The sequence below is a fragment of the Gymnoscopelus microlampas genome, assembly GCF_963454915.1.
Source record: "Gymnoscopelus microlampas genome assembly, chromosome: 2".
Taxonomy (NCBI): domain Eukaryota; kingdom Metazoa; phylum Chordata; class Actinopteri; order Myctophiformes; family Myctophidae; genus Gymnoscopelus; species Gymnoscopelus microlampas.
This window is the reverse complement of record NC_139939.1, coordinates 7,979,318-7,999,317: the sequence shown is the minus strand read 5'-3', so window position 1 is coordinate 7,999,317 and position 20,000 is coordinate 7,979,318. Positions and strand designations below refer to the sequence as shown.

Genomic DNA, 20,000 nt, shown 5'->3' with positions numbered 1-20,000 from the left:
TTGGTAACACCTGTGAAGGAAGTGATAATATGGCTGCTGTGCATAGAGCCTATTATACCCAATAGCACGGACCCACCCAGAATACTCATGGTATTATATTCTACCAATTAGTTAATTGGTTGTTCAGGGGTCCCGGCCGGGTTACCGTTTGTTTTCTGTTGTGGTTATAGACAGAATTGTTGCTGTAGACCAGACCTCCGGAGAGCAATCTGTGCTCTATCTGATGCCTTGAATTCCACCTCATTGTTGGTCCCAGCTGAGTCGCACGTGTTGGCAAGTAGAGTGTAGCACAGTGTGTGTGTGTGTGTGTGTGTGTGTGTGTGTGTGTGTGTGTGTGCGTGCGTGCGTGCGTGCGTGCGTGCGTGCGTGCGTGCGTGCGTGCGTGCGTGCGTGCGTGCGTGCGTGCGTGCGTGCGTGCGCGTGTGCGTGTTTGTGACAGACAGACAGACAGACAGACAGACAGACAGACAGACAGACAGACAGACAGACAGACAGACTGACAGACAGACAGACAGACAGAGGAAATATCTAGAATGAGGACTGACCTAGCCAATAATCCTCTCCTGCTGTTCTCTTCCTCAGTGTCATGTCTTTATTGAGCAGATAGCAGGGCGTTTCTCTCAATGCATCGCGGTGTGTGTGACGTGTTCTGACTTGTGAGCTTATGGATCTGCTATTCTCCCACGACAAACGGCAAACAAAGTATAAAATAGGGTTTAGGTGGATAAACAAACCTGTGTCCTATGTTAGTTACACCGTTGTTGTTTCCAGTTGTGCCTTTCGTTAGCTCAATGTATGAATCTGTGGATGTATTTCTAGTTGTTTTTTGGCATGCACGCTTTATTTGGGATGAAGACAGTGAGAGGGAGAAAGGAAAGCTGTGTGTGTGTGTGTGTGTGTGTGTGTGTGTGTGTGTGTGTGTGTGTGTGTGTGTGTGTGTGTGTGTGTGTGTGTGTGTGTGTGTGTGTGTGTGTGTGTGTGTGTGTGTGTCTGTGTTGGGGGGAGAGGTGATGGCATGCAGAGCCTCGGGTTGGATTCAAACCTGGGTCGACTGTGGGAAGAATTGTAAGCCATATTTATGTGGTGTGCGCTCGTACCTGTTGAGCCACTGGGGCACCCACCTATGTTCTTGAGACTGGAGTCCCTCAGGACTCTAACTCTATGCTATTTTCAGCAATAGTTTTCCCAGAATATGGACGCTGGGGTTCTCAAACCTTTTCATGTGAAGGACCGGTAAATTAATATGTATTTGACCGCAGACAGACTCTCATCTCATATAAATATTTTGTGCCTAGGACACTTCAGTACTTTTACCTTCGGTACTTACATTTTGAGTGAGAGAGTATTTCTACTTTGTGGTACTGCTACTTTTACATTACGTATGAATGAATATAATCAGTGCGGTTGTGTCTGTGTGCGTCATCATGTCATTAATCCTGTTATTTGGTTCATGGAGACGGTCCGGAAAGAAATGGTCCCGATGCATTTGGCTAATGGCTACAAACACTACAGTTCAATCAATGTGTTTGTTCAGCCAATTAGATTAAAGTAGCAAGAGAAAGCTTCCAAGCAGGATGGATGGCTGCGACGAATTGTGTGTGCGTGTGCGTGTGTGTGTATGTATGTATATCATCCTTAAGATGCCCTTAAATGCATCAATGGATATAACTTTAGCTATTTAGAGTTATTTTGTGGATTCATCCATGCCCAAAGGTGCACATAGTAACAACAGCATCACAATCATTTAACCCCTTTATCCATATTGTATACGTTGGCTATTCAAAAATAGCAGATGTAAAAGCTTGCAGCGCGGCACGAAGTGACGAGCTGCAAGCTTGTAGAACCTTTTTGAAAAATGTTGGAAATATGTTTGGCCAAATACATAAAAATTCCACGGGGCAGATATGACATGTAACTTGAATATACAAAGAACTGACTTACATACAGTATCTAATGCCTTTAAACTATAATTTAAAAAAAATGTTTTCCATTATGGAAACAATTATGACAATTATCATGATTAATCAAAAAAAAAGTGATTATCTCAATTAATTACAATTAGGCAATCATGTAACAATTGTGAAAGGTCTGCCCAGGAGGGAAATGCAGTTATCTTGGCAGTACCGCCGTATGACAGATACGCAAAACCAGATACAATTAAGAAAAAACATGAATCAACTAGGAAGGGGCACTCAGGGAGGGCATATCTCCACCAAGGCTGGTGGTGGTGTGAACTCCATATTTGGAAAAGACCGATGTCATGACTCATAAACATGACATCAGTGTTTGGAGGCCGCAGTACCCATATAAGTTGTAAGCGTGCGCAATTTTACTGCATTCCTTTACAGACTTCACAGAGTTGGGAGGTGCGCATTTGGCTTTTGTCTCCCTTTGTTGTCTTTTTGTGTGAAATGATGAGGCCGAGGTGGACCGTGCATGTAAAAGGAGGACCAAAAGGACCCGTTCCCGCTGTGCCTGTGGGGCTTGAGTTGTACTTCTTCGGAGGGTTCAGTCAGAAAGGCCCGGATGTTCAGATGGGCGTGAATACCTTCAACACTGTGTCTTTGCGCTGGAGGAAACTGACACCGGTGACAACTGACACAGGACAACGTCCGCCTGACGTTCCCTCCGTTCGCTACAGCCACACAGCCTTGCTGATAGAAGATGTCGTCTACATCTGGGGAGGCTTCTGGCGTTCGAGGTTCTGTGACACACTTTATGCATTTGATGTCGACACCCACAGGTGGTTTAAGCCCGAGGTTTCTGGGACCGTTCCAGAGGGGAGGATGGACTTCTCAGCCTATGTCTTGGGGAAGGTCATTTATATGCATGGAACACCACCTGGACAGCGGATGTTACAATTCACGTTTTTTAAGTTGGACACCACCACAATGGTCTGGTCTTTAATCGACTCCGGAGGCACTCGACCACTGGTCTGGTCTTTAATTAACATCGAAGGCACTCGACCACCTGTTTCAACATGGCACTCGGACACCATCATCGGGACAAAGATGTTTGCATTTTATCCCAGTTTAACTGATTGCTGCATCGGAGTATTTTCCCCAGAGAGCAACCGCTGGCTGGACACACCTGCACAGTGTTTTCCAAGAGGACGGCGCTGGGGTCATTCAGCCTTTGCCTACAATAGAGAGCTGTACATATTTCATGGCTCGAACCAGAATGATCTGTGGAAATTCAATCCAACGTCCAGGAGATGGAAGAAGGTCGAGCACAAAGGGAATGGCCCGTGCCCAATACTAGACATTCAAGAAGTCTCTGGTATGTGCTGCTGTTGCATGGTGGGAGATCGTGTTGTCTTTGTAGGACGCTCAAACCTGTACATCTTAGACCTACGTCCTAGTCTGAAGACATTATGCAGGCTAGCGGTTATTCAATACGGTCTGGAGTGTTCGGGACTCCCACACAACATCACGTGGGAAATGGCAGCCATGACAACCAACTGAAAGAGTGTGTTCGCTGTCTGCCGGTACCAGTGGATGTTGAAAGCCTTGAAGTATCTTGCCTGCCTGTACATCTTGCACCTATTCCAAGTCTGAAGACCAGTGGTGGACAAAGTACTCAACCCCAGTACTTGAGTCAACGTATAGATGCTCCAGGTCAAATATTACTCAGCTAAGTAAATGTTGCTCATTCACATTTGTTCTTGAGTTGAAGTACTGGAGTATGTTGTACTGGGTTTAAAAAAGAAAATACTTTAGTATTCACAAGTACATGGCTGTATCAATAAGTTAAAATGTCAAAGTTCATTTTCAGTAAAGGTAGCAGATCTACAAGTTCATAATGAGCTTTTCAGCCTGAAAATCCAGTTTCAAGTGGTTTCCATATATGGGCTTTTAAATTTGTGACCTGACGACGTCACACAATAGTGTCACAATACTTGCCATTATAAGAGTGTATTAATGTAATCCTTTGTAACGCTGAGAGTGTACAAATGTGCATCCACCCAAATGGGCCTTTAATTGGTTGCAGTAAACTCTTACGGGTCCTTTTGGTTACATGTGTACACTCTCATCAGAGTTACAAAGGGATAAATTAACACTGAGGATTTGGATGGATGGCTGCGAACTATCTTTGAAAAAAAGATGAAGCCAAAAAGTATTTTCTTTGTTGCCTGCAATGACATGCATGACCCAAATGCCTAAACAACGCCCCTGGATAAATTTGGTGTAGAAATATAAAGAGCTTTTAAAAGAAGAAAATACAACAATAATCATATGTTTCTTTACTGTTTGATTTTTCAAACAAAACCGAGTAGCTTGCAGTGCCTTCTGTCTTGATGTTGCCAGGTCGGTCCGTCTTCGACTCATCAGATTGGACAGAGGAGGGGAGAGCAGAAATGGTCTCGATAATTTTTCTGCTTCAAATAGACTGTTTCTCTACTTGAGGTGGACTGGCGCATAGAACACAAATGCAAGGTGTGCACAACACACAGAAAGCTGCACAATGCCAACAAAACGCTAAACGCTCCATTCCCATTCCCATTGCAAAAAGACATCCACATAGGCAGACACAAAGTTAGGTGTGACCATATAGCCTTTAAACCATAAAAGCAGATCTATAGGCCTAAGGTCTATTTTCAGCGAAGATATTTAATGTAGAGTGAAAACAGAACATCAACTAGTATAGAGCCCTGAGGGGCTCCGGTCAACCAAGTATAGGTGTTTGTTTTAACTATGTAATGGTAGAATTCCATTGTATTATGTTTTAATTTGATTGTGAATTGTGAATGTTTGGACCCCAGGTAGTCTTCACAGTGGTGAGGACTAATGGGGATCCGTAATAAACAATAAATAAGCAATACATAGGGTTTAACTAGTTCAAGCTGTGACGAAATGGGGCATTAATTTACAAAAAAGCATATATGGAGATGCAAGGTTTCTGTCTGGGAAAAAAATAATATTTTAACAAAGGAAAGCGTCTAAACCAGAATGAAAGGGTCACTTTTTCAACCCACATATTGCTGAGGATACTGGGACAATGTTTACTTGATTTGGGCCATATAGGTCAGGGGTTCCCAAACTTCTCCACGCCAAGCATGTGTTGTGAGCTTGTAGATCTACTATTTAAAAAGAAACTTGTTGTTGAAACTTGTTAAAAGAAAATAAACAAACAAACAAACAAATAACTAAATAATATGACTACACAGGTTAGTAACTAACCCTAACCCTAACCCTAACCCAGGGATTAGGAATAAAGTATACCAAAACAAGGAGATTTAAGTTCTTGCTTCACTCTCTGCACTGGATTTGCGTGTGTGTGTGTGTGTGTGTGTGTGTGTGTGTGTGTGTGCGCGTGTGCATGCACGTGCTTGCGTGCGTGTTGCGTACGTACATGCGTGCGCGCATGTGTCTGTGTGTGTGCAAGTTATTGGTGACCTACTGGCCCAGACTTCCTCTTATTGTCCTCCACATATGTTTCATATTGACATCTGCACTCAGAAACACAACAACACATCTCATATCACATAGTCTGCAGATATGATGCATCCATTACCTTCCAACAACACACATTCAATGTAGGTACACACCAAATTACACACACACCAAGTTAATTTAACTCTGAGAGTACACAAATGTAACCAAATGGACCCGTATTTGTCAGAGTTACAAATGGATTAATTAACACTGAGGATAACACCGAACACTTTTCAGTAAGAGAAGGTTACTGGTCAAATGAGTTATTAAGATGTCAACTTACAAAGTCGTTTTTTGTTTTTTGTTTCTTTCTCTAATATTAATTTAATATTGTTTTAATTCATGGATATCTAGCACGTTGGAATCAAACCATTCTTCAACTTCTTCCTACTTCAGCTACTGTACTTGGTCACATCACAGGTTTACAGGTGAAATTAGCTTTCAGGAAAGGGAAGATAGAAAAACAAAGAAAACAGGCCAGATATTCAAACAGTCCTCATGTGAGCGAGCAGAGTAAAACAAATAAGGTGCATGGTTAGAAGAATGTTGGCAATGAAATGAGGCAGTTTAGTTAAAATAGCAGCAGATACAACAGCTATACTGTATATCTCTGCTGTCGGGGCAGAAACCAGCTGTGTCCAAAATATTAACTTTTCAGGAAATGAAAAAAAGAAAACATGTTTTTAGAACAACACAACAATGCCTCATCAAAGTTGGTATGGTGACTTTATACATTGTCAGATAGGCCTACTTGAATTTTTCCGTCTGACTTCGTCATTCTAATCAATGGGGGACTCTCTCTCTCTCTCTCTCTCTCTCTCTCTCTCTCTCTCTCTCTCTCTCTCTCTCTCTCTGTGTGTGTGTGTGTGTGTGTGTGTGTGTGTGTGTGTGTGTGTGTGTGTGTGTGTGTGTGTGTGTGTGTGTGTGTGTGTGTGTGTGTGTGTGTGTGTGTGTGTGTGTGTGTGTGTCAGTCTCCTACAAACAGCTAAAGGCCATCACAGCAGAGTCTTTGAGCTTTGTGATTCATATAGAATAGAGGCATTTCTACAGTACTTTATTTAATGAAAGAAAGGTATTGAGGCTCTTGGAGATGAGGGTGGATGTATACTGCATCTCACAGGCAAATGTTGTACTTTTTGGCTATTCAAAAGTTGCTGATCTACAAGCTCACAACGCGTCACATCACGTTGTGAGCTTGTAGATCAACATTTTAGTACTTTTATTATGGTACTCAGACAGTATCACACACACAGTAAATGCTGATTTGTGTAAACTAAATACAGCACACAGCTCCCTCTTCTGGGCTGGGATCGTGCTATCCTGCACCAGTCTCCCTCTCACCTTCTCCGTTTACCTTAACCTATAACCAACCTATATAGACTGTCGTCTGACGAATAGTGAAAATAGCCAATCTACAAGCTCAAATGCGTTGCGATATGACACAATCTTTGTATTTTTTTTTAAAGATTTTGGAGAATTTTGTAATTTACTTTATACAACTCATAATGCTCCACCTATCCCAAACTAGGGACATGAGGTTGACAGTGGTTAATAAAGGGCAGATGCAAAGGGAGATGTAATGAAACCACACAATAACAGCTATGAACCAGCGTGTCTGATGACTCGCATTTCACCCATTTTCAACCGTATCTTCATATAATCGGTCCTCACTAATGCTCATTATAATATCTCACAATTTCTATTAATCTATCTGCACTCTGTCTCATTGGTGGGCTGTGGATTCCAGCTAATATAAACTACAGCCTTTCTCTTTCTCGTCGCTGAAATAGAATACATTGTTCTTGCACTAATAACAATATACATACATATTTTTTAAGTTTGACATCTTGTTTGAAACTACCAATCCTGCCTACCGGTGAACCAGCTCACCTCTGCATTAAAAGGTACCAACTTTCCAGGAAGAGAAAGGCTGCATTTTCTATTATTAGCTTGAAATCCCCACTGATGATGTCACTGGTAGGCAGGCTTCTGAACTGTCCACAGCCCTCCTGAGACACAGAGTGTGAGCAGTCCGAAATGGTGCACATCTTATAATGAGCAGCATTAGTGAGGACCAACGACCAATTATATGAAGAATATACGGTTGAAAATGGGTGAAGAAGTGCTCCTTGAAGTCTGAGGGTTACAAATCGTTAGCCTCATAGCATAATTGCCTAACTCATTGTTTGTTGACATTGTTTGCCTAGCTCTACTCTCCTAACACTGCTGCATCATTGTGCCTTATTGCCTATGAAGACCCCTGTCCTAAGCCAATCAGAATGCTTACCAAAAATGACTTTTAAAGGGTCTACACCATGAATTTTTACTTTTTCTTCATTTTTGTGTGTTTTTGGTCTCCCCCACCTCTCTTCTGTTCCAGCAAATACCCGACTTCAAGCATGCAGGCTTTCATAGGCTATCTGTGGTTTTTATGTAAATTGGTCTGAAAACAGTCCGTCAGATTTGTTCCCCCACCCTACGTCACGTCTGGGAACAATTCCTCCCGTTTTTCAGTTCTAACCACAAAAAAAAAATCCCCCCCCAAAAAAAAATTGTTTTTCATTTTTTTTTTTTTTTTAATTTTTTTTTTTTTTTTTTTTACTTTTTCCACACAGAACCAGGACATAACATGCATACAAACTGGCTCAATAGCGCCCCGTGCCAAACAGGACAATGTGGTATTGCAGGTGAAAGTGCTTTATAAGCCAGAGAGAAGTTAGTTGGAATGAGTATATCTGAGGCTTGATTTAGGCTCAAACCTTTTTAAAAACGTTTGAGGGACATAAACAATATGATATCAAATATTATTATTATTTTTTAAATTCATGGTGTAGCTCCTTTAAGTCAACTTTTTGACTTAGGCAGAAAGTGATGTTTTTGTAACAAGCATTCTGATAGGCTGAGATCATTGGCAAGGCTTTTTTCACTTTATGCCTAAGTCATCGAGGTGACTTAGGCAAAAGTTTTGTCTCTCCTGAAAACCTTACAAATATGAGTTAGGCAATGCTATGAGGCTTACGAAATGTTTAAATGGACACTCAGTAGTTGAGTGTGTAGGCCTACTGAACATTTCAGGCTCTCTGTTGCTGAGAGAATCATCTTGTTTCTATTACACTGATTAGAGATGACGACACTCTCTCAGATGACGTGGTGGAACCCCTGGCCCTCTGGACCTTTATCGGAGAGTTGACAAAGTCCATGACGTAGTCCTGGAGGGGGAAATAAAACCTGGGTGTTTGTTTTAGAAAGTAGTTATAAAAACTCCTGGCATATGGACTTATATCTCCACAATGACATCACTTCACATTTGAAACCGAAACTGAAATGAGACATGGAGTACCCCAACACCACAATGTAGAAATACTCTGTTACAAGTCAAAGTAAAAGTAGTTTAGAGCTGGGTCAGTCATGGGTTTGAGGTTTAGTAGCAGTCTGATGAGTTTGTTTTGAGACATCTGCAAAAAAAAAAAAAAAGGAAAGGTATTGGCATCAACATATACGTATAGTTACCAAGGTAAAAGTACTAAACATATAAAACCAAATTAAAACATTTTTAAAAATAGCTGATCTACAATAATAATACAATAATAGGGATTAAGTAGTTATGGTATGTTTTGTAATAATAATCTAAATCTGCAAAGTAACTAGTGAAGATTTCAAACAATTGTAGTGGAGTAGAAGGTACAATATTTACCTCTGAGATTAAGAGATTGGGGGGATTCCAGGGGGCCCACATAAGTATTGGACAGTGTTCCAGGGGGTCCCTGAAGGGTCTAGGAGGGGATTCCAGGGCCCCTCCCCTGCAGCCAAATGAGGAGTAGTTAAGTCATCTTACTAGAATTCCCTTCACTTGAAATTCTCACAATACAGAAAGATGAATTGAGTACAAAGGACCCCAATAGAAACAAGCCATAGTGCTTTTTTGGGTTTAAAATCCTCTTAACAGACCTTGTATTGAACTGTACTTCCCTGTGCTTGTCTTTGCACACTGTTAATAAAGTATTCAATCAATCAATCAATCAATCAATCAATCAATCAATCGACAATATGTTTCAACATCACCACTATGATTCTCATGTACAATTATGACATTTAGACACGTCTCTGTCAGGTGGAAACCATCTGTCCAAAACTGTTACTTCACAGGATTCCAATTCAAAAGCATAAAAAATAGCTAGAGCTTGTCGATCTGCAATTTTTGATGCGTTTGTGTGACACTGTAGTATGATCAAGTATAGGGCGTTAACTTACAAAAAAACACAAAAAGTTTAAATATGGAGATAAGAGGTTTCTACCCGACAGTCCTTATCCAACTGTTGACACGTCGGATAACAAAAGAAAAAGAGGAGGGCTGCAACCGTTCTTAAAGTCTGTGACAGATACATTCAGTGTAGGAAGGTGCTCTTTGGTTATAAAAGAGAGCCTTCAAAGTCAAAGAAGTTGAAAAAAACCAAGGAACATCTTCCAAAAAAGGTTTTTAAAAAGCCTAAATATAAAAGCTGGTTCGTCTTTGAACAATAAACTGTTGACACGTACTGTTTGTCTACTCTGCTAGTCTCTCTCTCCTCTTATCTCTTATCTCTTATCACACTCTCTCTCTCTCTCTCTCTCTCTCTCTCTCTGTCTCTCTCTCTCTCTCTCTCTCTCTCTCTCTGTCTCTCTCTCTCTCTCTCTCTCCTCTTGTCTTTCTATGCTCTGCAGTGTTGCCAGATTCTGTGAAATAAATAAGCAACCAGGTCTATGAAAACAAGCCCAAAAGAAGCAACTGGGCCACATGAGCGCTTCAAACCCATACATTGGCTATTTGAAAATAGCTCACAACACGTGCGACGTGTTGTGAGCTTGTCGATCTGCTATTTTCAAAAGAAACTTGGAATTCTTTTTGAAAATGTGGAATATTTTAACAACACAAATCTGGTACACGGGTCGCATGGCAGACAAATATATACAATTTGGGGGTCCTTGACATGAAAATGTTTGAGAACCACTCATTTAAACAACATTAGGAAACAAGCCCAAAAATGCAACTACACTTTAGAAACAAGCCCAAAAAAGCACAACCTGTAATTACCAATATTTACAAGAAACTTATCAGTAAAAAAGGGCCAAAGTTACTTATAATAAGCAGACGTGGCAACACTGCTGCTCTGTACTAGTGGTCACTCCTGTGGGGCCTCTCAGCACACCCCGCCCCCTCCCTACAGACGCACCCCCCCTCCAGTGTCAGATCACGCTCTGATAGGACGTCTCTATGACACTTTGTAGCCCCGCCCCTCATGCTCTGCCCCTGTCTGTCTGTCTCTCTCTCTCTCTCTGTCAGTTTAGATAGGTCTCTCTCTCTCAGACACTCACACACACACAGCAATAATAAAGCAGTTAACAGTGACAGTAACAGACATGTCAAGGCTCAGATGACAACAACAGAGCAGCGTGTGCATGGGGGAAACAACAGTGCAGTCAGTCATGGAGTGGAGGTACGTACGCCTACTACACTGTTAGTACTGGAGTGGTTGGTTCTGTCTGCTGTTTGCTCACTTGACTGGAGAGATGGAGAGAGGAGAGAGCGGTTGGAAAGAGTGAGAGAGAGAGGGAGGGAGGGAGGGAGGGAGGGAGGGAGAGAAGAGCCTCCTCTTCCATCACTCAGAGTTGGATGAGGAGGAGGAGGAGGAAAATTGGCTTAGGAAGTTTTCCACTTAAATGAAGAGGGAAACTTGAATGATGTCATTTTGGAAATGTCATTATGCATGTTCTTGTTGCTTCTGTAGTACTGTGGTTATGTGATATTCTGTGTGTGTGTGTGTGTGTGTGTGTGTGTGTGTGTGTGTGTGTGTGTGTGTGTGTGTGTGTGTGTGTGTGTGTGTGTGTGTGCGTGCGTGCGTGCGTGCGTGCGTGCGTGCGCGTGCATGCATGTGTTTGTGTTTTAACTGGTTGTGCAACATCTCAAATGTTTGTTTATTGTTTGTTTATGCACATGTACAATAGGTGTGGGGGGTTTGTGTTGCACTTGTGTGTGAATGTGTTTGCGCTGCTCTTGTTACCAGATCAGTCTAAAAACTGTGTCCCACCAATGCTGTAGCTTGATACATGTCTGTGGGTTAGTTCAGAGATTCATTACAAAATACTGGTTATACCTCTGGTTAAAACCGGGAAAGCATCTGTGACTTTTTAGATTTTAGTGTTGGCTATTCAAAAATAGCAGATCTACAAGGTCACAGGCGTCACTTCGTGCCACGCTGCGAGCTTGTACGTCTGTTTTTTTTTATGTTTCTCAAAACATCTTGAAAGATTCATTATAATTTAGCATTTATTTAGCACAAATCTTCTCTTCTGGGGGTCCCTGGCACAAAATATTTTCTAACGGGGGTCCACAGCCAAATACATATCATATTGGGGGTCGTTGACATGAAAAAGTTTGTGATACACTGTATATAGCAACATAAGGTTTTCAGAAAAGGCCTCAGGTCTTGTAAACACTCACCTACTGTATTACTACAACCTGATCCGTTGTGTATGCATGCTGCTCTGCATCCATCACCCTATCAGGTGGATGTTGGTTGTTTGTCCTGGTTTCCTGTTTGTGATGTCATCCCATCCATTCTCTTCTGTGGGATTATTGTTATTGCTAGGAATGTTTGGACATTTATCTCAACTTGGTGCAAGATCCCCCATAACTCAAGACCCATGAGGGTCCATTTGGTTCCATTTTTATACAGACCTGTAAGGGACCATTTACAGGTTACAGACCTGTAAGGGTCCATTTACAGGTTACAGACCTGTAAGGGTCCATTTGGAACCCACTCAAGGAACTGTGAGGGTCCCTGGACCCCACTTTGAGAACCACTGTCTTACACTAAGTGTAATATTTTCAGATATGTTGGTTACTTGTTCTCATGTCTTGGGTATTTATATTGGGTTTTTTTCTTGACCACATTAACAATATTTTTAGATAACATGTTGTTAAGACAGATGCTAGGTGATTTTTACCCGGTATCCTAGCTTCTTTGAGGCAATAAATTGTTCTCTCTGCACTCTATTTTGTGACTATTTACCCTGTTGTTGACAGAGTTCATGCTTACTCTGTTTACTCGCTCTGCCAAATGCCTAAATTGTAAGTCGTAATTGTAAATGATTTACAGCCATTTACTCAACATTTAAAGATAGGTATAAAACTAGAAACTGTGCAATGACTCATACTCATCAGAGACAGTGTCAGGGGAACTCCACATCAAACAGGATGTCGGAGACACTTTGTATTTTGTCGCTGTCAGGCGGAAACCTTGTATATCCAAAACCGTTACTTTTCAGGAAATGGGAGAAAGAACGTGTGTGTTCCAATGGACCCATTGTGGTTATGATTTAGTCCCAAGCTCTTGTTAATACTTTTCATTGGTTCAATATTTATAAAACCCAGAGACAGACTTAATCACTTTCAACCTGGTGTCCCTATTTTGGGCATGTCATGTCAAATATGTTCAAGCTCACAATGTCGTGAATCATGACTGTGAGCTTGTACATTTTTGCACATCACTGTCATACGATAATGTATAAAATAATAATCATTTATGGAAAAAATACAAAAGATGGAATATTGAAATAGAGGCTATGCGCGTGACATCATCTTACCCGGAAGTTAGGACGCCTACTGAGTGGCAAAGAACTACTTTCTGACCTTGACAGCCCATACATCCAAACAGAAAAGTCCTATCTGATTATATTAAACATAAACAACATGGCAGCTGTACGGAAAGCTTGAATTATTCTCTTTCAATTGGCAAAGTTTTGTTTCATAAAAATCCACCATAGACATGTTATGAGCTACTTTCTGTCAATAAATTCTGTGCAGGTGATTAGTGTCGGAGTTTGGAAGCGCTCGTTTTCAGTAATGCGACGTCCTGCTGCCTCCTGCATTATATGCAATTTAGAAACAGGTGGTCGGCAGGACCATTGAGTGATTTCCAACAAGCGCTTCCAAAGTCGAACGCCCCATGCTGCTCAATGTTTTGCCACTCAGTCTAGATGAGGGGGGCGTGTCCCGGTGGGAAAGTGATGCATGTGCATACTCTCTATACAAGGTTTCTGCCACTGTGGCAATCTTTAAGATCAAGGTTATTCATGGTAGAAGTACATTAAACACAAACAAGTCATAGATCAAATAGTTCTCTAGCAAAACCCGGGATCAGAACAGTTTGTTATATGCATAGATAAGAGGCCAGGGAGCCAAGCCAAAACTATTTGCCTGCTTTGAGTGATGTCTTGATTCGACAATATTCTGATTGTCCGAACATATCATAAGCCAAACAACATAATAAGAAGACACATATCTAACAGTGACTATAAGTAGTTATTCGACAACAGACAGAATGAGGCCTGGCTTATAATTTACAACGTAAGCATTTTTATCAGGCTCTCTTATCTAGAGTGACTTACAAAGTAAATGTCATGAACCCTAGTCAACAAACAGGGTAAATGGTCCCTAAATACAAGTAGAGTGCAAAGACAACAATGAAGTGCTACAAAGTACTGTGGGAGCCAGACTGTTGCCTCCCACAATTTTCCACTTTGCAGTCATTCGAATTAAAATATGTATTTTAAAGATATCTTACGAGATATTTTTGTGAATGGAAATGATGAACAGATGACAGACATTGTGGAATAGCTGTCTGGCCATGCAAGACTAGGTCTGTATACAGGAGTGTGCTGTGTGCACTATATGTCAGTGCTTCTCAAAGTGGGATCCGGGGACCCAGGGTTCCTTGAGAGGATTCCAGAGGGTCCCCAGAAAAATGTGAAATGTGTTAATAATTCAGTTTAACCACTTCAACCCTACAGTATATACATCGTCTATTTGGAAATAACCATCACAATGTGACACGTTGTGAGCTTGTAGATCTGCTATTTTCAAAAAATCTTGTACAAGTGTCCCTGACACAAAATCTTTTCAAATAGGGGTCCACAACCAAACAGTAAATTGGGGGTCCTTGACATGACAATGATTTGAGAACCACTGCTATACATAATGGCTGGTCCTGATACCGTACAGTTGTATAGACACAGCGATGTGTGGACAGAACAGTAAGTAATGATGGTTGTCTTGCACAGTATTCTGGCTGGCAGATGTGCAGCACGCACACTTTACGATGACCTGACGTTATCACATCTGTTGTTACTCATCATTATCACACACACACACACACACACACACACACACACACACACACACACACACACACACACACACACACACACACACACACACACACACACACACACACACACACACACACACACACACACACACACACACACACACATACACATATCTCCATGCTTGCGTTGGCGTGGTCTTATCTCTCTTGACCAGACCAGACGGTTGGCATGCGTTGGCGTTTCAACGCTGAGGCTATCATTCACTTGACACTGAGAAGTGTAGCAAGGCTCAAACTCATTACACACAACAGTGGTTCTCAAAGTGGAGTTCGGGGACCCCCCGGTGTTCCTGGAGGGTCTTCAAGAGGGTCCCCAGCAAAACGAGGAACAGTTTAAACCAGGGCTCTTCAACGTTTTCAAGCCAAGGACCCCCTAGCTGAGAGAGAGATGAAGCAGGGACCCCCACTATTTTGTATAAAATTGTGTTTCAGATTACGCTTTTTTTTGTTTACTTGGTCTGCTCTTTTTCCCCCTCTACACATATACCTCTTTGCCAAAAATAGCAGATCTACCAGCTCACAACGCCTCGCGCTGCGAGGCGTTGTGAGCTTGTAGATCGGCTATTTTTGGCTAAAGTTCTCATCAGAAAAGGGATGCTAGGGTCCAAGTGGTTAATGCAAAAAAATATATATATCACAAAGATTTGGCGGACCCCTGTATTAACTCTGACGACCCCCTAGGGGTCCCGGACCCCCTGTTGAAGACCCCTGCTTTAAACCCTATTTTATACTTCGGAAATAGCCGATCTACAAGCTTACAAGGCGTCACATCGCGACGCCTTGTGACCTCGTACTGTAGATGGGCTATTTTCAAAACAAATTGAAAAATCTTTAAAAAATTTAGTAATTTGGAATAATGTTTTAACAACACAAATCTTCTCTTATAGGGGTCCCTGGCACAAATTCTATTCAAATGGGTGTCTCCAGCCTAGTGCATTATACATTTGGGGGTCCATGACATAAAAATACTTGAGCAACACTGCGTTACAGTAATGATTTGAGTGTCCATAACTAATTATAGGCTAAAACAGCGTGAAAGCCTGGTGTGGTGGCAACAAAGAGTGACCTTGTTGGACATCTTGTGGGTGATGTCACATTGTCACTGCCCTGGAAAACAGAGCTCTTTGTTGTGGTGGTGATGTTTAAAAAGCCACAATGGATGCTCTCATCCATCAGTGGCTTGGACACATGCTGATGGTGCTGCTGTAGCCTTGAGACGGGGGGGCAGGGTGGAGGCAGTGGCCATTGTATAGGGGGGCGTGATTGGCCAGCCCAGCTCTGTTGATCTATTGATTTGATTCACAGATTTTTATTTTATTTATTTTATTTTATTTTGAGATTGTTCTCCTGATTCATTGATTCATGTTTCTATGTATTGAGTTCTCATACGGAATTGTTCATGGCATACGAGAGCATTAATGTACAAATGCTGTAAGTAGTGTTTTTTTTGTTTCATTTTGTTTGTTTCGATTTGTCATGGCGACCACACCCTTAACCCTTTAAGACCGGGAAAGTGTCATCTGTGTCATTTTAGATTTCTTTGGCTATTTAAAAAAATGCAGATATACAAGCTCATAAGAGCTTGTATATCTGCTATTTAGATCTGCTATATATTTTTTTTAATCAATCTTTGAATATATATTTTTTAAAGCGAACATTTGTAACTCAAATCTTTGCTTCGAGGGGGGGGGGGGGGGTCCACGGAACAAAATATTTGAGCACCACTGATATATAGCAACATACGTTTTTTTTTAAACTGTTTAGAGGACATTTGTAGAATCTGCCAAGATTCTACAAATGTAAACAGAGTTCAATTAGCCCTGAGGATTTTACAGTGAGATTGGGGTCCCAGAGATTAAAAAAAAAAAAAAAAAGATGGTATCAAATGGGGGTCCTTGGCCTTGATGCCTATCAAACTGGGGGTCCATGAAATTCAAAAGGTTGAGAATCACTGGACTCTTAGTAAAACAGCAGCAGGGATGGAGGGATGGAGAGATGGAGAGAGGGTGGATGTATGGAGGGCGGAGGTCAGGGAGGATGGAGGGATGGTCTAGAATAGATGGAGGAGGGGATGTGAAGCGACAAGCATGGTCTGTTGTAATCTCATCATGTCCCCACTGGATGTTTTACATTAGTCTGTGTGTGTGTGTGTGTGTGTGTGTGTGTGTGTGTGTGTGTGTGTGTGTGTGTGTGTGTGTGTGTGTGTGTGTGTGTGTGTGTGTGTGTGTGTGTGGTGGGGGTGGGGTATCATGTCACCGTCTCAGACGATAAAGGAATGTATAAAGCTGTTGACTCGTGTTTATGTTACCTTGGAAGGAGGAACAAGAATGTGTGATATACCGCATATAGGCTACTACTGTACCTTGTGTAAAAATGTATTTAAATTGTTTCATTTTTTTTATAAGAAAAGTGCATGGCTAAATTAATTCAAACGACAAATTAAAGCTAATAATAGCATTTAATAAGAAATAAAGGTAAACACAAGACAGATCAGGACATAATAAATATATCATTAAACCATTTAACAGTGGACTTTCTGAAACTTTTAGAGAAGAGGGAGATTGAAAGTTAAACACAAGAAAAATAGGTTTAATTGTTTGCATACATTAGGCTACTATATTTCATATTTCTGATATTTAGATAATAAAAGTGACCATCATGAAACTAGTTTTTGTAAGTAAAAACAATATAATCTTTAGTGGTGTTTGATAATTACTAGTGTAAAGACAGTGTTATCTGTGTAAGCAGCCTAAAATAGATCCAGGGGGAAAAAGAGACATAGAGAGAAAAAAACACACATTATAACTCATATTATATTTAATAACAGAAATGAGAATGTTCAAATTACTACTAAAGGGACTAAATCTAATTATACTGTTGCTATAAATAATAGCTAATAATTTGTAATTTTTTAATGGTAATTTTTGAGCACTGGTACTGATGAAGACTCATCATCCAATCACATATCTTGTCCCGCCCAGTTTACAACTCCTGATTGGACGATTCCAGCTTCTCTCCTGCAAAGACACCAAGGATGCGTCAGTGGCGTCACTGTCATGTGGAAGTGCTTCGAAGGCCCGCGCGCGCACACACTATGCCACACACACGCGCGCGCTCAAATGTCCGTGACGTCACTGTACCATCCTTGGTATCTTTATTCCAGGACAAGTACAGCCCCGGCTCACACAGTGTTGCCATGTCTGCTTATTATAAGCGACTTTTGGCTTCCTTTTCTGTGAAGTTGCTTGTAAATATTGGTAGTTGCAGGTTGCGTTTTTTTTTTGGGGGGGGGGGGGCTTGTTTCTAAAGTGTAGTTGCTTATTTAATAATAATAATGATAACACAATGTTGTTATTACTATTTAAATGTGTGTTGCATTTGTGTTGTTAGAATATTTAAAACAATATTCCAAATTGTCCACATTTTATTGCAAGAGTTTTTGAAGATAGCAGGTCTACAAGCTCACCTGTGAGCTTGTAGATCGTCTATTCTCAATTCAAATAGCCGATCATAAAGTGCTCATGTGGCCTAGTTGCTTTTTTGGGGCTTGTTTTCATAGACCTGGTTGCTTATTTCTCTCGCACGATCTGGCAACACTGGCTCTCACGCCAAGGGAGAGGAGAATGTTTATGTCTCATTTGTTTCCCCTGAAAAAACTGTGTAAATGTCCACAAATTGAAAAACTCCAGAGGACGTAAGAAGTGCAAACATTAAAGAGAATGGACGCTTCCACGGAACACAAACATGAAATAAAGCAGGAAGAAGAAGCCCCCCTAAACAGAGACACAGCTGGGGAGTTGTTGAACATGGCGTCTTCCAGCAGCCTCTCTCCTACTGCCCCGCCCCCTGAAGTCATCAGTGGTAAGTCATGTTTGTTGTCATCAGTGCTGAGCTTCTCACACTTTTTCATGTCAAGGACCCCCAAATACAGAAACCCGTCTATAGGCTCTATGCACAGCAGCCATATTATGAAGACATTCACAGGTGTTACCAATGATACTAATGAAGGCTCTGTTCCATTCTGGTCAAACAGAGTCAGGGTGCTGATATTGTGCATGTTGGCTCACTGGAAACACTCTGCTACACCAGTGGGTCTACAGTTGGGGTCCAGGGACCCTCATGGGCTTCCAAATGGCCCCTTGCGGGTGTGTAACTCTGAGAGTGTACAAATGGAACCAAATGGACCCGTAAGGGTGTACACTCTCAGCGTTATGGGGGTCGTGGAAACCACTGTGCTACACTAAATGGAACAGACTGAGCCTTCATTAGTATCATTGGTAACTCCTGTGAAGGAAGAGATAATATGACTGCTGTGCATAGAGCCTATTGACACTTATTAGCCGGCGGACCCCCATTTGAAAAGATATGCCACGGCACGGACCCCCCTCCCACAAGAGATGATTTTTTTACAGCTCTAGCAGTCAATTCTCAACCATTTTAATTGAAGGACCCCCAGTGTGGCATGCATAAGGCTACGGACCCCTATTTTATGGCATTTCTATCTCTGGGACCCCAATTCATATTGTAAAATCATTGTTCATTTAACTCTCAGAGTTACAGGCCCATAAGGGCCCATTTGGTTCCTAACTATCCATCATTTAGCTGGGGACCCCCTGGAACTCCCTCAAGGACCCCTGGGGGTCCCGGACCCCACTTTGAGAACCAACGCATTGGTTAAGTCATTAAGTAAATACTTGTTATCATGTCTCTCTTGCAGTGATGTAAAGTATCAATACTGCAATGTAGAAACACTGTTACGAGAGAAAGTCTGGAATATAACAATTTGCTTGTGTAAAAGTACAAAAGTTTTATTATTAAAATGTATTTAAGTACTCATTATGCAGAATCTCACAATGTGTCGCATCGAGCTTGTAGATCTGCTTTTTTCAAATGGCTGAAATGCATAGGGCTGAAAGTGGTTAATGTATGTTTTGTAATAATAATCAAAATCTTTTTTTTGTAGTGGAGTGTAATTGTAGTGGAGTAAAAAGTACAATTTACCTCTGATATGTAGTGGAGTAGACGTAAAAGTACTGGAAACTGGAAATACTCCAGTAAAGTAAAAATACCTTAAGTACAGTACTTGAGTAAATGTACTTAGTTACTTTACAGTATATTACTTTATAGTATATTGTTTACACTGATACTAGGCTCTTGGTTTACCTGTGATCCTAGTTTACTGAGGCTTGACACTGTCTCTGCATTCTATGTATGTTATTACCTTGCTTATTGTTAGTGGCTCTGGATGAGAGCGTCTGAAATTTAGAATATATATATATATATATATGTCACAGGTAGATTGGCATTCCAGGTAGAATGGAAGTGGAGCGCTTGTTTTTAGGCTCGGTGCGGGGCTGCG

The 20,000-nt window shown here is 41.3% G+C and overlaps 3 protein-coding genes across 5 annotated transcripts in view; all 3 read left to right on the top strand.

Moving 5' to 3' along the window:
* Window positions 1-2,414: 2,414 nt before the first annotated feature.
* Window positions 2,415-3,464, top strand: LOC311053726 (kelch domain-containing protein 3-like; the record flags this gene model as incomplete). The annotated part of the gene is made up of 1 exon (XM_084069395.1): window positions 2,415-3,464. One exon carries the CDS (start codon window positions 2,415-2,417, stop codon window positions 3,462-3,464), a length of 1,050 nt encoding a protein of 349 aa, XP_083925521.1.
* Window positions 3,465-10,776: 7,312 nt separating this feature from the next.
* The window catches only part of trim2a (tripartite motif containing 2a), a 70,472-nt gene continuing 61,248 nt past the window's right edge, over window positions 10,777-20,000 (top strand). For all 3 annotated transcript variants that reach the window (XR_014599816.1, XR_014599817.1, XM_084044541.1), the window contains exon 1: window positions 10,777-10,909. The gene's annotated coding sequence lies outside the window, so the exon portion shown is untranslated. The remainder of the gene's footprint in view (window positions 10,910-20,000) is intronic.
* The window catches only part of LOC311036033 (zinc finger BED domain-containing protein 4-like), a 13,579-nt gene continuing 11,986 nt past the window's right edge, over window positions 18,408-20,000 (top strand). The window contains exon 1 of the mRNA XM_084044558.1: window positions 18,408-18,502. Within this exon, the coding sequence (XP_083900684.1) occupies window positions 18,448-18,502 (55 nt within the window). The 5' untranslated portion in view covers window positions 18,408-18,447. The remainder of the gene's footprint in view (window positions 18,503-20,000) is intronic.